This window comes from Phallusia mammillata, chromosome 6 (genome assembly GCF_965637545.1).
Source record: "Phallusia mammillata chromosome 6, kaPhaMamm4.hap1.1, whole genome shotgun sequence".
Classification (NCBI taxonomy): Eukaryota; Metazoa; Chordata; class Ascidiacea; order Phlebobranchia; family Ascidiidae; genus Phallusia; species Phallusia mammillata.
In genome coordinates, this window is record NC_137257.1 from 5,462,409 (window position 1) to 5,477,512 (window position 15,104).

The 15,104-nt window shown below is 36.7% G+C and overlaps 1 protein-coding gene across 1 annotated transcript in view; it reads left to right on the forward strand.

The window, feature by feature from the left end:
- Positions 1-497: 497 nt before the first annotated feature.
- LOC145233669 (voltage-dependent T-type calcium channel subunit alpha-1H-like) overlaps positions 498-15,104 on the forward strand; it is a gene marked incomplete at its 3' end in the record, with an annotated part of 28,011 nt that continues 13,404 nt past the window's right edge. Inside the window, 11 exon segments of the mRNA XM_080098444.1 lie at positions 498-639; positions 996-1,129; positions 2,832-2,932; positions 3,596-3,797; positions 6,786-6,991; positions 10,113-10,234; positions 10,657-10,749; positions 12,159-12,376; positions 12,960-13,304; positions 13,867-14,084; positions 14,525-14,730. Of these exon segments, the coding sequence (XP_079954570.1) occupies positions 541-639; positions 996-1,129; positions 2,832-2,932; positions 3,596-3,797; positions 6,786-6,991; positions 10,113-10,234; positions 10,657-10,749; positions 12,159-12,376; positions 12,960-13,304; positions 13,867-14,084; positions 14,525-14,730 (1,944 nt within the window).

A 15,104-nucleotide genomic window follows, 5' to 3' on the forward strand; every position in this document is an offset into this window, starting at 1 on the left:
CAAGCATATATTGCTGTTATGCAACCCTTTCGGAAATGAATCACCGTACGCCAGGCCCATTAAAGGCGCCATACCGAATGAGCCGGTCACCAAGTATCCACCACCTTCCAGATATGATATTTTTTTCATACCGGGATAAAACGAAAATTAAACACTTTTTTTGCAAGTTTTAAACTTGTTTTAGGGTCTTGGCAAAAAAAAATTAATGATATTTATTAAAACCAAACAATACGAAAAAAACAACCTTGTGCCCAAATTGTTAACATATTTTAAGTTATATCTAAGTTTTATTGCACAGACATAGGTTATTTTCCAATTGCAAACTTTAAATTGCAAACTGTGCGAGAAAATGTTCAGCATTGAAGATTGCTGGCTAAAACTTTAAAAATTTTGACGACAAAGATAGCTAACTTGTTTTAGTTTAACTGACGTCCGTGCTTTACCTTAGCATATTTCACCTTACAGGTTCAGCAATGTGCCTATGTTTTTTGTGTTTATTTTCTTAACTGTAATATCCTTACGTGGTTCGAGCGAGTGAGCATGTTCGTGATTTTAATCAACTGTATCACGCTCGGACTTTATGAGCCGTGCGAACACAACACTATTCACTGTGAATCAGAAAAATGCAAAATATTAGCGGTAAGTTACATATCACCAAAAATGTATGTGCATGCCGTAGTGACATAGTTGAATTGTAAGTTAAAAAACATATATTACATAATTTTTTTTTAAATTTAGCTTTGAAAAATCAACATTTTGCGACTCCAAACACAACATAAGCAAATAATAAAGTAGTTCTATTCAAAAAGCTGTGTGACTTACTACAAAACATAAAGACATTTGGAAACAAGAAAGAGCATTATTATAACAGTTACTTGCTTGATAAGTTTGTAAAAAAAACAATGTTTGTTTGGTAAAGTCAAAAATTACCTATATTTGAAACACCTAACAATGTTGCCGTAAACCTCTTTCTCTAACTTATTATTTTTTTCCAGATGTGTGATCATCTTGTTTTTACTTTTTTTGCCGTTGAAATGTTGATCAAAATGATTGCGATGGGAATTTGGGGGAAACTGGGATATCTCGGTGAAACCTGGAACAGACTCGACTTCTTCATCGTTATTTGTGGGTAGGTAAAGTTGGAAACACCACGAAAAGGGAAAAATCAATTAAATGCATTTTTGGATTAACACACATAAAATCAGTGCTGGACCTTAGACATTTGAATAACGGATTTATGGGTTACGCATCCCTATGAATGTTATTGTCCAATTATCAGTTAAATTTTCGAAGATTAAATCTGTTTTCAGATAGATTTTTAGAACCGGAGTACATATATTCATTTTCAATACTGTACTAAAAGCATGCCTATTTTATTAGAAATGTACGGAAAAGTTTGAAACTGCAGAAATTTATTTGTAAATTTATATCCACTTTTAAGGCTTGTGTTGGGTACATGCAAGATAATATAGTATTTTATATAACTTATAGTAGTACGCCAGGACAATTGCAAGTGTTATACCGAATCTACGTTTATGCGCAAATTAGTTACTTAACCTAACTTGATGTAATTTCCTCAACAAAAATATTGTCGAACCGCATTACTGCATTCTTTCGTTGCAAGTTGTCGGTTAGGTCTCAACGTAATGTAAAATTATTTTGGAAACACAATTATGGTTTCCGGTGAGTAGGTATTGGTGTTTCGTATGTCCGCAAATTTGTTTGTGCGACGATGCGAATATTTCATGCTCGACAACTGAAATTCCGCAAAAAAAGACGCCGGTTCCACAAATGATTAACCTGCCCCACTTTCAGTTTACGATGACAAACAAACGTATTTACGCTTCACTAGTTACACCTGCAAGCTGTTAGAATTCATCTCAGTGATAAAAAAACGGCTAAATATAGCGATTTGCCGAAATCACTTACCAAAACACGGTTTCTGTGTACAAATTATGGTTGAAAGACCAAATATGGTTTGAAATACAAAATATGGTTTATAATAATACAAAAATGGTTCGAAACACACAAAAGTATACAAGGAATTGTTTGGAACACAATAAATGGTGTAGAAGACAAAAAAATGTGTGGAATAAATATAGTTGCCATATTGTAAATCACTTTGTACGCCTTTTTGAGTTCTTTTTATGTGGGTCAAAAAAGCTGGTTTATCTTCGATTTTTAACTACGCTTTTTTAAATACTGAAAAATCGTTTCTGTTGTGCGAAGTTATGGGCTTACGAATGAAATGACAAATTGTTTATTGTTGGGAAACTTTTAGAATGTTATAACAAAATGAGGTTGAATCATTTACCTAATATGATACATGAACAACTTGGTTAAAGTAGAAAAGTATGTGTGTGAAAATGCCAACCCTAGCACAACATTTACGAACAAGCGCGTATAAACAGCGTGCAATTAATTTGCGAGCGCATGTGGGAACCAAGACCTCAGTTGTAATTACGACAATGCCGGGTTCATTTCCGCATACTAATAGTGTCGTCATTAAGCGCATTGTTTCGTTACATTCGTGAGAACAAAAATAGGAAAACATTAATTATACACGCGATTTACAGGGCCTCGATACAGTTCAGAGCAGCAAGAGGTAAAAACTTTAATGAAACTATGTCTACGAGCCCTTTTTGGAATGATAATAATACCATACGAATTTTACCTTACAATAAAACACGCTATATCATCATATCTTCTGTTTGCTTTAAGAGCGCTTATCTTAGCTATCTTGCCATATTGACTTTTATCCATGAGATCATTTTGTGCCGAGATTTTCCGGTGCAAACAACATGTTTTTACCAACATGTTTTTTCCCCCAGCATGTTGGAGTATACACTGCAAATTGATGAGATGGTCAACTTCACATCGGTTCGCACGGTCCGAGTGCTTCGTCCGCTGCGAGCGATCAATCGAGTTCCGAGTAAGTGTGATTCTTAGTATCAAACTGAAATAAAACGTTAAGAACTCGAAAATATTGATTCTCAGCCAAGGGTTTACCCACGCGTTTTACCATTTTTAGCACATAACAAATAGTCCATTTAGAACGGAATACAGGGCAAAGTTGATCTTGTGCAATTTTTACAAAAAGTGTGTCTGTTTCAATGTACCTAGCTCACAAATGTAAGTCAGCTTTTCGGGTTTGGTTTAAGGCTAGTTTGGGCATAAGTTTAAACACAAATTCGGACCTGGCTTCGCAATCGGCCTCATTTGTCTCGTACCTCATAGTAAAACTAACTTCCGGGCACATTTCGTGTTTTCTTCGAAAACATCTCAGGGTTGGGCCCCCTTACAACCTTATACCAGTTAAAGATGGATGGTTCACACCGAGAAACACGATCAACAACACTGGTTTAATAATAATCAATATAAAAGCAGCGTTTCGATACAATGATGAGTTAGCTGCATAAAGTGCACACTGTTTTGACCAATTAGGCCTCATCAATGTAGTTGTTAACAAATTCTGTTCTATGATGAACTTGCCATAAGCCATAAAGAAACTGACGCACTATGATCAAGCAACTGATTGAGAAACTGCTCTGAGGTTTAATTTTCTATTTACAATCAACCTCTTTCACTTCTCCAGGTATGAGGATTTTAGTGATGTTGCTCCTGGACACTCTTCCTATGCTTGGCAACGTCCTGATGCTCTGCTCCTTCGTCTTCTTTATCTTCGGTGTCGTCGCGGTCCAACTTTGGGCGGGCACGTTACGTCAGAGGTGCTTCCCCGATCCGCATATTTTCCGCTTGACCGACGACGGCCACACAGTACTTTATAACAACGTCAGGTACGTTGAACAGTATTTGGTATTATTTTCTTACTTTTTTGGTAATTTTGTCAAAACGTTTTAGAATATAAATGGGCTTGTACACATATTGTCTCAGTTCGTATATTTCTCTATTTAACTTAAATTATTTTCTAGCGTTTGGTCAAGTGCCTTTACCTTATTTAATTGACTCACATAATAAATGGTTATAAAAGTTCGTCCTTTGACCCAATAAAAATAATTGAGGAAGCAACAGTGCTTTCTAATCAGAATCAGTCATCAAATAGTGTTAAACGGCATATATTTACCTATGTGGGCATCATCAAAACAACGAGTGTAAATGTAAAACAAAATCAAGTAATAAAACTAACGAACAAACGGAAACATCAAACTGGTATATGCCACGGGTTGTGTAATACCAAGATGTGCAATATGTTGTAATTGCAATGTCGTCAAATCTTGTCACTTTCAAAACACACGAACACTTGTTACACTTTTCACTAATGAACCAATTGTTTGTGTTCAAAATCTTTACACTTATCCACATTTGCTTGTATCCTTCTGTCAACTGGTGTTTTCGATTCGCTCTGTTTGTTACGTCACAAAACCGGATTAGGTTTCAAACAAGGGGGAAGTTCGAATCCATTAAGCGCGTGTTTTTAACTCGATCAATGACTTTGATCTCTGTGATTTACATTTTAAATAAAATTTTTGCATCATGGCCTCGTATTGATGCATTGATTGCTTTATTTGACCTACAAACTTTGGTTTAACCCTCTAGTTACCTAAAATCGGTCAAGTTATATTAAATATGGCTTAAATCAGATGAAATTCACGCAGTTGTCAAACAATTAATTGTGGTTTGTTTCGTAAAATGAGTTGTTTACAAATTACAAATGTATTGGGGCCCATCAGTTTCCATTATGAAGTAATTATGCTGTAAAAGCTTTGTTAAATATGAAGTTTAATGTGTAATACATATGTCACATGCCATTTTAAAAATTGGCCTTTGTGTATGTGCAATGATAGTGTGGTGAAAGTCACCTTTCCAGTTGATGTTTTTCATTGGATTCTAAACCTGACAATGTTTATGTTTTGTCAAATACCCAACCGACTTACGACAGCCCACTGTATTAGCAGGTAAATATCTCTTACAGCCGACTGTCGTCAAACTACTAAATAAGCCACAAAAAGTTGAAATGACATTCAGAATACGAGGAATTGTGAATTAGGAAATGTCATCAAGTTGAAGTTCGTAGAAAGTTATGAAATCCATAAGTGCACCCGGATTAAGCGCCTGTCAATCAAACTCCTTAAGTGCACCCACGCTTTAGCGCCACTTGCGGTAAACATGCTGGTCGTCGCGTGTCACATGATATGCAGTCATGCGTACAGTTCAAAGGCATCTGGTTCTGTGATGAATAAAAGCCATACGGTATTCGTTACCCCTTATTTAATAGTAAGCCAAAATTCGCAAAACGGATAAAATGTGAAATATGAAAAGTTTGAGTTTAAATTTGTAGGCCAGTGGTACACTTTTGACCAGCTTTGTGTGTTGTTTTTAATGCTTTGCAGCGCCAAACCCAGAAGCGCTTATGGCAAAATACTTGCACAATGTGCGCCAAAATGTGCAAGCGTAAATGTGCGCACATTTTTCGAAAATGTGCAGGTGTCAAAATGGCTCGCATGCCAGTCTCCCCAAACTGGCCGCTTCTTTACACTTACTTATTGTCAGCTCTACGCTTATAAAGTCATACCATCTGGCATTGGACTAGGACGTGATTACAAGCAAAGCGAACCTTCCATCCAGTGGTTCCCAACCTGTGGTACGCCGGAGATTGTCAGGTTGTACACGAGTAGTCAACAATTCAAGTCAGATCAAGAAATGAAATTTAACTGACCCAACTGACCAGCTCTGGTTTGGGGCGAAACTCGTGTCTTGGACATTGTCTAGGATTGCTTGGTCAATATTTATTGGTCTATCAATTTATTCTGGGCCTAGGTAGCACGCAGCGAAAGAAAAGTCGTCTGGTGATACGCGATTTAAATAAAGTTGAGAACCATTGCTTTAAAAAACTTGCATGTTTCAAACGTTAAACAATTGTACAACAAAGTACGGTACGCAGCTTTGTAAACTACTGTAAGCGGTGAACAAACCAAATTAAATGGTGACCCATATTTGGATCGTGTCCTAGGGTATATGAAGCACTCATTTATGCCTCTTAAAGTTACGCAATGTGAAATGGATTAAAAAAGACCAAAGGGTTCTGGAGAGCTTGTTGCAAAACTGTAATCTCTTGTGGAACTGCGGTCCCACTTCGAGAATTGCCGAATCAGGACAAGAAATGCATTCTGCAACGGAAAACTCACAGTCCAATGTGGCCGGAAATTTAAAACAAACCGAAAGTTTTTGTTGATTTTCCAGTTCAGTTCTCTGTAATGTCATGTTGAACTTCCGAAACACAGCCGCAGATTCGCTAGTTTAACTTCAACTGACTTCTGAATGTCGCTGGAAATGCTTCGGTTTCTTGTGCAACCTTTTTCTCCGGTGTAGATATTCATTAAGTGCAGTTGCCAAATATAGGATAAATCGCCCAAAATAGGCCAGGCCTTCTAAAATCAACTCTGGTTTAGTTACAAGCAATATGTATTGAATTTTTTGTTCAAAATTCCATTTTTTAAATCAATGATTGGTCCAGTATTCGCTTTTCCACTCTTTACGTGCATCCGCAATTGGTTATACCTATAACTGTTTTGAGTTTATAACTGTTTCTTATTCCTCAATAGAATACATAATAGATGCTAAACCATACAAAGATCATTTAAAATTGGTCATTTTATGAACTTCACAAGTCGTATCCCAGAGCTAAAGTGTCTATTTACAAACCACATAGAAATTGAAAGAAAATTCTCCCCTCAAGTTTTAAGAATTCCTCCCCGGTTGGAAACCCTTGGTATTAATACTGAATTTAACAAAATGTTAAAACATGTTATCATTTTCTTGTACAGCACAAATCTTCCGCCACATTATAACTATCAAGATGATGACGATGAAGGCGCTCAGATTTGCTCTCTGCCGTCATTTAGTGGCGAGTTTCGATGCAGCGATCCCGAGCTCGTTCTTCCGACACTCGTCGATAACGTCACGTGTTCATTAAACGTCAGCTATTACGTCAGTGGACAATCTGTGGAGCAACTGTACAACGACAGCTCAGGTATGGATCCTGAAAGGTTTATGTTCTTTTTTGTTTTTGATATTTTTTGAAAGTGGGAAATAAAATTTCTTTTCGTTTTGGTCGCTGATTGTCACATACCAATTTAAGTTTGCTGTGTATGCGTTCGTATCGTACTTCTCTTATCGTAAAAGTAAACTTTAGAGCTGTGGTCAAATAAATGGTTTTAAAAAGTTCAAATAATTATGGGTCCCCTTCCCTGAAGGGGACACATTTTGATTTTACTCGATTTCTTTTTTTTTTTTTTCTTTTTTTTTCTTTTTTTTTTTTTTCTTCCCTGAAGTTTGTCCACCCCATTTTGCCATGAAATCTTTGGTGAATTTAGATGAAACTTTCACAGATGGTAGATATGGTTGTGCAGATGTGCCATCTGCTTCGTTTGTCATGACAACCCCAGTATTTACCCCGCTAGCCCCCAAAATGTAAAATGTTGTTGGTGCGCACCACAAACGTTAGTTTTCTGCTACCCATCAAACTGTAAAATGTTGTTGGTGCGCACCACAAATGTTAGTTTTCTGAGGTGTTATAAAGGCAACCAGACATTTGTTACCAGTGTTTGTGGGTTTGTTCGAGGATGTTTTGCAGTTGACTCTCAACAGTCTTATGACGTCAGAAGCATTGACGAATGTTGCTAATAACACCTCTAGTGGTCAAAATGTTAAACATTGTCAGAATTGGATAAAATTTTACATGACTGTTGATTGGGTCATTGTGGTTTCATATTTTATACTTTTGGGTTTTAAACCCCATCAGTTACCCCACTAACCCCTAAAATGGGTGAGTGTTTTAAACGCTGTCGGAATTAGATGAAATTTTGACAGCTTGTATAATTTGTCATTTTTAGGTTTCAATTGTTGTGTTTAACCCTGTAGCCCCAATATTTACCCCTCTAGCCCCCTAAAAGGGTGAATTTGTTAAACATTGTCCGAATTGGATGAAATTTGGACAGCTTATAGAGTGTGCTACTTATAGTTGTTGTTTGTTATGTTCAACTTTGTCGCCCCAACATTTACCCCACTAGCCCCCCAAAATGGGTCAATTTTTTAACAATGTCAGAATTAAATGAAATTTGGACAGCTTGTAGAGTGTGCATTTATAGGTGTATAATGTTGTGTTTTACCCTGTTGCCCCAGCATTTACCCCACTAGCCCCCCAAAATGGGTCAATTTTTCAAACTATGTCTGAATTAAATGAAATTTGGAGAGCTTGTACAGTGCAATATTTATAGGTGTTAATTGTTGGGTTCAACCCTGTAGCTCTATCATTTACTCCACTAGCCCCCAACAGTCACGTGCAATTCGCGCTGATTTGTGTTATAGGAGCTGATTGTTGTGTTTTAGCCTATTTTCTCACTGTTTAACACTTTTTTTCTCAGATAGACCATAAAATAGAAAAACCTTCAAAAATGTATAAATGGACTGAATTTGAATAGTTTGTTCTCCATATAGCATATTTATTCAGGCACAGTACCGATCACTGTGTTTTACCTTACAACACCCGACTTTCTCATGGTTATCTCTTGAAATGTATTATTTACAACTTTGCATGTGTGGGGGACCCATGAGTTTTTGCTTGCAGAAACAGCCAAGGTTATAAAAGACAATGGATGATATGGGACCTAATATAAAATTAGTGTAGAAAATATGTGTTATAGTGTATATGCAAGGGCAATATGTGCTAAGCCACCCTTCTAGTTCCTACAAAAATTCAATTTTTCAAACCAATAAAATAAGTGAAATAATTTAAAATGTCAAAGATGATTATTTTAAAATAGGTAAAGTATTTGATTTATTTTTAAATAAATTAAAAATACAAATGTTTTTTTATTTGTTTGACAACACCGCTAATATACATATCCTTTAATTGCGCATCTTAATTGTATGCTTTTCGATATTTAGTGCTTTGCAAGCATTTATTTTAAAGTAAACTTTCGCCTGTCTTATCTGACAACAGTTTATACCAGTGGTTCTCAAACCTTTTCATTGTCGGGGCCAAATGGTATTTTATAAGTGTGTAGGGAGCCGCAAAAAAACGAAACCTTGGGAAAATCACTAAAGAAGACGACTTTGAAAGCTAAAATAGCAATCTTTGGTGGTTTTCTGAGGTCTGGTGCGAGCCGCAAAATAAGTAGTTGGGAGCAGACTTGGACAACTAGATAATTCTAGTTGTCTAATTTGACAAATTAGAGCAGAATAGCGGTAATTCTATTTCTCATCTAATTCAGAATTATCGAGTAAGCTCTAATTCTAATTCTAATCTAATTCACAGTTTTCCCAAAAACGCTAGTTTGTCCAACGGCCTTTTTAGGCATGTGATCTGAGCATGCATTTTGTAATCAAAGCCCACAAAACAGTGTAATTAACAAGACCAATTACATCACTGAAACACGTTTTTCAGTTAAATTTGGCACTGTGACGAACAGTACCTATGCGATTTCGATTTATTAATCGTAAGCACTACCTCGTTGGATGTTGCAGCATCTGGCAATGAAAGGGAATACAGTTTGTATGTCAACTGAAAGAGGATTATAAGTTCAGTAAATTAGCATCATAAGGTTATGAAAAAAACAGTATGCGAAAACTAAGGTATAGCTGCGTCTATCGCGTAGGGCGAGTACAGTTGCAACTGTCCGCCTACGTAAAACATCGAGCATTACGAAAATTTTTGGTCACAATAACGTACTATTTTCGAATTGATGCTGCTGCGAACTACTTGACATGATGGCCACATCAGTTCCCTTCGAACGCGTTTTAGACATGCCGAATCGTATTGTTTTAAGCGTGCAAATCTACAAGTTTAAATTTAAAACAAACTAAAGTTGGTTGGCCTAAATCTAATTCTAGTTTGAATTCTAGTTTAATTTCTAGTATTTGAGAAAATTCTAATTCTAATTCCAATCTAATTTGTAAAAAACGAGAAGCTCTAGTTTTAATTCTAATCCAATTTGAAAAAACGAAAAAAAATCTAGTTGTCCAAGTCTGGTTGGGAGCCGCATGCGGCCCCGAAAACCGAGTTTGAGAACCACTAGTTTATACCCTTTATTTCAAGTTGTACAATATTTTAGTTGAGCAATCGAGTGTAAAAAAGTTTCCTGTTACGGCAGGTCGCCTCAACTGTATCAACTGGAATCAATATTACAACACGTGTAGGGCCGGAAATACCAACCCGTATATGGGAGCAATCAGTTTTGACAACATCATGTATGCGTGGGTGGCTATATTCCAGGTGAGATTTCAGGTGTAAAAGAACAGATAGGAAATAAACTGCACCTGTGTGTAGTTGCTTGGTTGTGCAAAATCAGCTAGGCGTGGTTCCCTATAAGCAGACTGTGCTGTGTCATGTTACAGCATCGTTTTGTTTACCCCACGACACATTGCAGAAAAACTTTTATGCAGTATATGCACTTGTCCACAGATGGTTGCATAATTAGTATTCAATGTGTACAATAACATAGCATTTCACTTTGCAACGTTTATTTCAGTATATTTATCACGAAAATTATGAATATTCAAGTTATGTTGGGCATTTCTGGATCACTCCAATTAATTTCATGTATTAGACACATATTTTAGTTCAATTTAATGCAATGTTATCAAACATTTACCACACGATTTTCGTCTCGTAATTTTGAGCTATATTTTCTGTAGGTTATCAGTCTTGAAGGCTGGGTGGATATCATGTACTTTGTCATGGACGGTTATTCCTTCTATAGTTTCATTTACTTTATTCTTCTGATCGTGGTAAGTATGTCAATAAAATAGAAGTTAAATAAAACATATAAAATAAATTCAAAAAACATTTAAATCCGATTACAAACAATAATGTTTTATGCATGGAAAATTAGGTTAAAAAGGTGTTAATCAGTTAAAAAACAACAGCATGTAAACCAGTTCCAAAAATCTAAAAACGTAATTTAAAGAAACCACATATTTTTTGTTTAAAAATACACTGTCCAAATTAAATGAGATTCATGAGTTAGAATAAGAGTTATAAGGTGTCCCTAATTAGGCCTAAAAGTTGGGATAAGTCCGGCACAATTTAGGCCGAGTGTGAAATTAGGTCCGAATTCAACTTTTTTAAGTTAAGCCCAAACAGGGCATGACTTAAAACTCTGATTAAAATCATCTTTCGGTTTGTCGCTTTCCTTTTAAAATGTCCTTAATAAAGTCACTGATCAACCGTAGCGACCATTTAGACGCAAGCATTTCATATCTCTATTTAGCTTTCCCTTCTGAGTTGCATGCGAGACGTGAATCAATATTATTTCAAGCGCTAATGCTCTCGTGGCGAGACAGTTGTTATCTAGCACGTAAATTCCGTGACACTAGACATTCTGATCATTGTTCGATTACTCGTCATTCAACGTCACCCGAACGATTCTAATTGGCTTTTGTTTGTTATTTTGACGTGTTTGATGAAAATTATCACAAAAATCTATGCCAGTGCTTTTTAACTTTTTTTATGCATGCACCCTTTATGGTCGATGCTGCTATGCCCTTGTTGCTTTTGGATCGTAAATTACCTAAATTAAAATGTTTAGCCCCAAAAGGCAAATGCAAATTAATATTTTTCAAGAGTACGATTCTGTTTTAAAATGGTAGTTACTAGTAAGTTTGTTATCATACACGTACTAATAATTATCCACACGTTCGAAAGTTTGATTTGTAACTTTTTGGTAAACCCCTATGGCTGGTTTAGTGTGCACCCTAGGGTTGACCACAATCCCTAGGTTAAGGGGCACTGGTCTGTGCTACCACAATAGTTTAGGTCATGGAATGCCAAAGAACTGTTATATTTTACGAACTGAGAAATAAATATTTTGACTTGACTTAAGGTTCTTAAAATTTCGTTATACTAAATGTTATTTAAAGCTTTGTTTATGAAACAAAATATTTTTTGTTCCATCTTATATTAAATAGTTTTTTTAAATATTTATACGGCAGTCCTTTGCTATGAGTAACCAGTCAAAAACAGCTACGTATACTTAAGTAGCAAAGGGCAAAGAACTAACCTTTTTTAAAGAGCAAACCAATCCAAATCATGTGCGAAAAAAATACCAACGCTTTTTATGCCACCAATCGATTATCTTTGGTTCAAATACCACCAAAATCGATTCCGGATAATCACCTTACGCTCATCCGTTTCGCAGATCGGCTCGTTTTTCATGATCAACCTGTGCTTGGTCGTCATAGCAACGCAATTCTCCGAGACGAAGCAGCGTGAGCAGCGGTTAATGGAAGAACAGAGGTTGAGGTTTAAATCGAACGACAGCACATTGGCTAGCTACTCCCCTCCCGGCAATTGCTACGAGGAATTGCTAAAATACATTTCTCACGTTTATAGGAAACGAAAGAGACGAATTAAACGGTAAAAATTCTCTTTTTTGGTGGGCAAAACAATGCCCTACTACCTCCAAACTTATACCGCTGTTTCTATAAAGTAAGACTTAGATGTGCGCACTGTTTTGACCTAAATGGTGTCATCGGTGCAGCTGGCGACAAGACATTGTCCCTACAGCACGTTATGCCACTCTAGTTTTTGGGACCTGCAGGCCGCTACATACAGTTCATACTTGTTTGACATATGAGGCTCATCAGTACAGCTGATGAGAAGACATAGGCCGTATCGGTTTGGGTAGCTATCCAACGGCACTTCAGTTTGCTGGGAGTAACAGGCTGAAAAAACATGCCACACGAATGGAAGATACAAAAAAATAACATAAATATATCTATAACAGACAAGGATTGCTGTAATGTCTTTTGTTCTTGATATAAGTGCTAGAGAATAGACTTTTCAAGTCAAATGTCATTTGATTAAGGTTCATGAAAAACTAAAGGGCACTCGTTCAATTTTAAGATGTATATATTTCGCCACAGGAGTATCATCAGTATCTCATTTAAGTAGAATGAAAATAGTTTGGAAAGCACTGCCTTAAACACTCTCTGTAAAGGTGGTGGCGACGGAGGAAAAATGAGAAGCGAGAAAAGAAGAAGGGTATCCCTGGATCAGCGACCGCTTCCTATCCAGCTCCAGTGAAATCTGCCTCAGCATCCAAAAGGGCAAAGAAGAAAACCAAATCAATCCATCTTCATCACCACCACCATCATCACTATCATCATTATCACATCTCGGATTCAACAGAGAGAGGAGAAAGACTCTTGAAAGTTGGGGTTGAAATCGATTTGCACGATGCGCCCCCCTTTGACCCCAGTGCTTCCCCTTCCCCCGCGAGGTTAATGTTGGGTAATGCTGGTTCTGATGCAATCGATATCCCAACTGTTAAAAACTCTTTCAGGTAAACTGGTCCAAATTCGTGTTTATAATACATAGCAATATTTTTAAGGTATATTCTGTATCATATTTCCTTATTCAAATAGAATCATTATTATACTAAACAGTAGAAATATATATTTATCACTGTTTACCGTTTTTAGCTTAGTAAACTATCGACAATAAAACCTATGTTTGAAATTAAATTCCGCAAGATTTAGGGAAATGGATTACACATTTTTCCCATTTGCCATTATCAGTTCCCTGTTCAAATAGAATCTGATTTGGTTATGCTTATTTTTGTACTTTTGAAAGTCGCCTATGTACTTTCGCCCTTTTGTCCTTGGTTGTAGTATAGGCTCCGGTTCTGTATTCGGTTTTGAACGTATTATTGAGTCCTATAAATAAGTTTCAATTGTAAAAAAATGTTCGTAAAATTCGTTAAACGGTTTTACTCTGATAGTTTGTGCTTCCTACTGTCACTTAAATGAGCGCTTTTTGTCTCCTTTAAACATCACCGGGAATATTTTATTGCTGTAGTTGTTTTTAACCTAAACTCATAGCCCGTTATTTTCGTTTTTCTTCAGATTAACTTTACCGCGTGTTTCACCTTCCTTTAACACCTCGGCTCTTTCTTTACCCGGGTCTCTGACGTCAGACACACGTCACAGCGCGACGCCAAATCGCCGAAGATCGGGTGACGTCACTATTACGTCAGCGGGAGCGATTTACTTCAGCCCGCCCCAGGAAACGCCCTGTAAGGAACCGGGGAAGGTCGGAGGGTACTTATGCTCCCCAGGCCTTGGTAAGTGAACAGTTTATTACAAGACTGGCTGTGTTGGTATTACTGGATTATATCTCCACAATAAAGATAGTAAAATGGTGCATTTGCCTCAGATTGTTAAGAAACATTTTTTGAGCAAAAAGCAAACGCTGTTTTTAAAAGATGACAAAATTTTGTGCCCAAATATTAAAGAAAAATCATGTCGGTTTTTATTGCAATGTCAGCTCTTTATAAAAATAACAAAAATGTAAGGTATAGTACCCCTTAATCTTCACACTTCACTGCCTATTTTTCAAAAATAAAAAAACCTTTTTGGCCACAAACGTGTTCTGATGTTTTTATATGACGCAGTAATTGTCGCTTACCAATTTTTTAAATGCACCACTACTGCAGTCCTAGCGTAAAGGCATTTTAAAAAAAAAGTTTATAAAATTTAAACAATGGTGTTAAATCTATCACAGACCGCAATCGCAGTCCAAGAGGAAGTTTTTATCTTCAGTCCGAAGCAGGTTCGCCATCAAAACGTCAAACCTTTGTAAGATCTGACGTCAACTGTTCCTGTTCTGCTTATGACATCACAGATGCTGGTTTGGAACCTGAAGCAGAAAAAGTGGTTTATGACGACACAATCGCTTCGAAACAATGTTGCTGCCAAATCGACTGCAAGGTTTTTGAGTTTGTTTTTGTTTTCTAAAACAAATTCTGTTGCTTTATAGCAGTGGTTCTCAAACTTTGTTTATTGCGACGCCCCTGGACAAGTTTTCTGGACATGCGACGCACCAGCAAATAAAAGTTAATGAGGAAACTCATTATAAAAGTTGTATTTGTTGATACAACAACAAAAAACCACGAAACGGAACTATTCTGCGACGCCCTTGGAAAATTGAAACGACGCACCAGGGCGTCGCGACGCACAGTTTGAGAACTACTGCTTTTATACATAATTTGTCTTGCAAGATATGCTATTATCCTAAAGAAGACGTCTTGTATGGGACATCAGAACGTCCATTCTTTGCGATAAAAAACTGCTGGAAGAGTTAT